Source organism: Ascaphus truei, chromosome 23 (genome assembly GCF_040206685.1).
Source record: "Ascaphus truei isolate aAscTru1 chromosome 23, aAscTru1.hap1, whole genome shotgun sequence".
NCBI lineage: Eukaryota > Metazoa > Chordata > Amphibia > Anura > Ascaphidae > Ascaphus > Ascaphus truei.
Genome location: NC_134505.1, coordinates 4,479,630 through 4,484,669, shown reverse-complemented (window position 1 = coordinate 4,484,669; position 5,040 = coordinate 4,479,630). Strand labels below are relative to the sequence as shown.

The following is a 5,040-nucleotide window of genomic DNA, read 5'->3' as shown; positions in this document are numbered from 1 at the left end:
TGATGTTTCCTTCTCTGTGTGGGTTCTGCTGCAGTGACCTCTTGGGGGAGGGGGAGGGGGCGGGGGAGGGGGCGGGGGGAGGGGGGGGGGGTATAGGATTATTTAACAAATAAAGAGAACCCGGACCTGAACCCAGGAGAAGGGTAGTCTAGGACAATTGGCCGTCGCAGGTAATGTATACCCTAACCCTAAAAACCCTAACCCCGTACCCTCAAAACCTTAACCCCTAATCCTGACGGATCAATGACGGAACTCCCCTGACGAAGCCCGCTGGGAGAAACGCGTAGGGCCAGCTTGGACTAGCAGCAGTGAGAGAGAGACGCCGAGAAGCCTGTGTGAATCACTCACGAGGAGTTCCGGCATTTGATGCCCTGCATTGACAGACTGTAACATCGCGAGAGCCGGGCCGCGTCACACGCAGCGTCACACGCCACGCTCGATCACGTGGTACGGAAGTTGCAGAGACTGCGGAGAGGACTGGTAACCGGCGACTCTGCACGAGTGTGAGAGACTCGCTAAACACTCTCTACTGCCTGTTGTTTTCTCACAAAATGTGAGTTGATCACCTGTCTTTTAACAAGTCTTTTTTAGATTAAAAGGTTTTACACATATTTTGTTCCCTTCCATTATTTCCTCTCTTCTACATATATACATATATATATATATATATATATATATATATATATATATATATATATATATACATATACACAGTGTTCGACAAACCTATACATTTGCTCGCCCCGGGCGAGTGGATTTAACGTCGTGGCGAGCTCCTATTGGCCCAAGCAGCACACGTTTGGTACTAGGTGGCGAGTAGATTTTTTTGTGTGGCGACCACTGCATATACATATACATATACATATACATATACATATATATATATATATATATATATACTAGCTGAGAGACCCGGCGTTGCCCGGGATGTAAGTGCGTATGTCTCTCAGCTAGTTATTTATAAATGGTGGAACAATAGGTGAGTATTTGTTGGAAAGGTTGGATAATAATGTTGAAAAGAAAGATGGAAGAAAATGTAATACGATGTTGTATAAATGGTTTATTGTAAACACACCACAGTACAATGTATATTTTGGTGCCATAAGTGATGTGAAAATGTGAGGCGTGTGTCCTGCTAGGGTGTGAGCGTGTGTGAGGCGGCGGGTGGGTGTTCAGTACGGGTGGCGCGTGGGTAGTGAGTGCTGGCTGTGGGTCGGGGTCCTGCTAGGGTGTGAGCGTGTGTGAGGCGGCGGGTGTGTGGCGAGTGCGGGTGACAGCTGGTCAGTGATGTTGTTGCGTAGGGGCAGGATGCGGCAGGTGTGTGTCGAGTGTGTGGGGTGTCTGTGGAGTGCGTGCGGCGGCTGTGGGAGGTGAAGGGGGGGGGAGTGGGGAGGGGAGGTTGAGGGGTGTTGAGGGGAGGTGAAGGGGGGGTGACGGGAGGTGACGGGAGATGAAGGAGGGGTGAAGGGGAGGTGAAGGGGTGTTGAGGGGGGGGGTGAGGGGAGGTGAAGGGGGGGGTGACGGGAGGTGAAGGGGGGGGTGACGGGAGGTGAAGGGGGGGGTGACGGGAGGTGAAGGGGGGGTGACGGGAGGTGAAGGGGGGGTGACGGGAGGTGGAGGAGGGTGAAGGGGGGGGGTGACGGGAGGTGAAGGGGGGGTGACGGGAGGAGAAGGGGGGGGGTGACAGGAGGTGAAGGGGGGGTGACGGGAGGTGAAGGGGGGGGGTGACGGGAGGTGAAGGGGGGGTGACGGGAGGTGAAGGGGGGGTGACGGGAGGTGAAGGGGGGGTGACGGGAGGTGAAGGGGGGATGACGGGAGGTGAAGGGGGGGGTGACGGGAGGTGAAGTGGAGAGGGGGAGGGGAAGTGGAGAGTGGGAGGGGAAGTGGAGGGGAAGTGGAGGGGGAGGTGAAGGGGGGAGGAAGGGAAGTGGGGTGTGGGGGGGTGTGGGAGGTGAAGGGGGGGGAGGTAAGTGACAATTAATGTATCATGTGGCCGCTTGCTCCCCCTTCCCCCAGTGTCTGCCGGTTGTCTGTCCCCTCCCGAAACCTTCCGTCTGTTGTGGGGCGCGTGCATGCGTCGGCCGCTCCCTCACCCGTCCGGCCGCTCCCACGTGGATCTGAGCCGCTGTGTCCCGGGGGGGGGGGGGGGGAGAGGGGTGGTGTGTGTGTGTGTGTCTCTCCTTTGGCCCGTCACTCCGCCTCAGGCCAATGAGAGGTGTGCGGGGTTGGGCAGGCCAAGGGAGCCATCTCATTGGCCTGAGGCGGAGTGACAGGCCAAAGGTGCAATGTGATTGCCCCTAGGGACAGGACAACCAGACACGCATACAACGGTTTGAGAAATATATAGATAGATAGATAGATAGATACAGTATATATATATATATATATATATATATATATATATATATATACAAGTCACCTCGCCAATCACCGTCCGCTCAGCACTAGCGGGGCCGCAGCCTACGTCATTGCGACAGGGAGAGGTGTGTGTCACCCCCCCCCCTTCCCCCACACCTATAATAAGTAGAAATCCTACTAAAACAGTAAAGAAATGTGGGGATTTGAACCCATGACCCACTTCAGATAAAGCCACAGAGCCAGACGGTCACGTTATTTTGTTTTGATAAAAGATGACACCTTAACGACCAATATAACATAGTTTTGCTAGTTTATAAGTGATATTGCTTATGGACCAGCCAGAAGAGTTACAGGGCGTATGGAACTCCTCTGCTCTGTTTTAGTTCCTATATACTTACTAGCCAAATATGCAAATGACTACAGCAAAGCCTCATGGGAGGGGGGATTATCTTCTCACCATGAGCAAAAGGGGTTTGAAAAACTATACACCAATGCTGACAGAGGGCCAAGCTGAGGTTATTGCTGTGAGAGGCAGCAGAGGGTGAGGAAGAAATGTGGGCTCTCGTGTTGCAAACGTATCTGTCAGCGGGCTCCTGAACATGATGTTCAACACAGAAGTGCTGGATGAGTTTGGCGCCCGTGCTGGTTCCCTCCTGATATAAGGGAGTTTGGCGCCCGTGCTGGTTCCCTCCTGATATTAGGGAGTTTGGCGCCCGTGCTGGTTCCCTCCTGATATTAGGGAGTTTGGCGCCCGTGCTGGTTCCCTCAGATATTAGCGAGTTTGGCGCCCGTGCTGGTTCCCTCCCGATATTAGGGAGTTTGGCGCTCGTGCTGGTTCCCTCCCGATATAAGGGAGTTTGGCGCCCGTGCTGGTTCCCTCCCGATATAAGGGAGTTTGGCGCCGTGCTGGTTCCCTCCTGATATTAGGGAGTTTGGCACCCGTGCAGGTTCCCTCCTGATATTAGGGAGTTTGGCGCCCGTGCTGGTTCCCTCCTGATATAAGGGAGTTTGGCGCCCGTGCTGGTTCCCTCCTGATATAAGGGAGTTTGGCGCCCGTGCTGGTTCCCTCCTGATATAAGGGAGTTTGGCGCCCGTGCTGGTTCCCTCCTGATATAAGGGAGTTTGGCGCCCGTGCTGGTTCCCTCCTGATATAAGGGAGTTTGGCGCCCGTGCTGGTTCCCTCCTTATATTAGGGAGTTTGGCGCCCGTGCTGGTTCCCTCCTGATATAAGGGAGTTTGGCGCCCGTGCTGGTTCCCTCCTGATATAAGGGAGTTTGGCGCCCGTGCTGGTTCCCTCCTGATATAAGGGAGTTTGGCGCCCGTGCTGGTTCCCTCCTTATATTAGGGAGTTTGGCGCCCGTGCTGGTTCCCTCCTGATATTAGGGAGTTTGGCGCCCGTGCTGGTTCCCTCCTGATATTAGGGAGTTTGGCGCCCATGCTGGTTCCCTCCTGATATTAGGGAGTTTGGCGCCCGTGCTGGTTCCCTCCTGATATTAGGGAGTTTGGCGCCCGTGCTGGTTCCCTCCTGATATTAGGGAGTTTGGCGCCCGTGCTGGTTCCCTCCTGATATTAGGGGATCTGTCTATCTGGGTTTTATAAATGAGGGGCCTGGATCAGTATAATGACATTTTCCTGTGACACCCGGTGTTCATTCGCCCCAATAACAGAACAACCCCTCCCTAGCTTTGTATGGCTTTCTCCCGTCTCCTTTCAGCTTATGGTGAGGACACGCAATGACCACAGCGCTTCCCTCATTTACATATTGGGAATAAATTAAAGACATTACACCCATTGCTGTTCCCGTGTGAGGTAGGGTTAGAGCCGGTGCTGATCCAGTAACCCAGTTCTGCGGTACCACGCGCCGCTGACCTCATGGTACATGTGCATCCTAATGCCGGGGGATGAGGTTGGATCGTCGCTGATGATATAGAAGTGACACCGGTCCTGATCCGAGGACGGCTGCTCTGTGTATTACACCTGCTCTGTGTATTACACCTCACACAGCTTTGCTTTAATACACAGATCCGGTGTCTGCTTGTGTCACACGGCAGAACCGTGTGAATACGTTTCATGCCGAACGTGAGGGAGATCCGGGCGGCTTCATTCAGATCACCGTACGGCAAATAAAAATCCCCACATTGGGATCTCACGTCCCAGCCAGGTCTGCAACCCTGCCCTTCCCCATTATCCCTTTAGCATACACTGCTTCCACTGCAGCCAGGGATTCTGGGAAATTATTTGCAAATAAGCCCTCCACAGTGCGTCCACTCTGTACTTCTCATCCATTGGAACGCGACCCCCTGTAACCTGCTGCATTCACTGGGGGCAGGAACAGATGTGTGAGGGAGAGAGTAGGGGGGGGGGGATAGATGAGTGAGGAGAGAGTAGGGGGGGGATAGATGTGTGAGGGAGAGAGTAGGAGGGGGGGATAGATGAGGGGGAGGGAGGAAATAGAGGAGGGGTAGAGAAGGGAAAAATGTGGAAGAAGGGGGAAGGCAGACAAGAGAGGAGGGGGAGGCGGGAAGAGGTAGAGGGGAAGTTATATGGAGGGGTTATATGGGGCAATAGAGGAGTTATATGGGGTAATAGGAAGGGGTTATAGAGAGGGGGTATATGGGGTAATAAGCCGAGTTTCCCGGGCTCTCGCCTCTGAATAAATCCCGGGAGGTCTCTGAGCTGTTT

General features: G+C 53.8%; 1 protein-coding gene across 1 annotated transcript in view; it reads right to left on the bottom strand.

The window, feature by feature from the left end:
- Positions 1-4,173: 4,173 nt before the first annotated feature.
- The window catches only part of LOC142473221 (DNA topoisomerase 2-alpha-like), a 40,071-nt gene continuing 39,204 nt past the window's right edge, over positions 4,174-5,040 (bottom strand). The window contains 1 exon segment of the mRNA XM_075580422.1: positions 4,174-4,276. Coding sequence (XP_075436537.1) covers positions 4,174-4,276 — 103 coding nt within the window.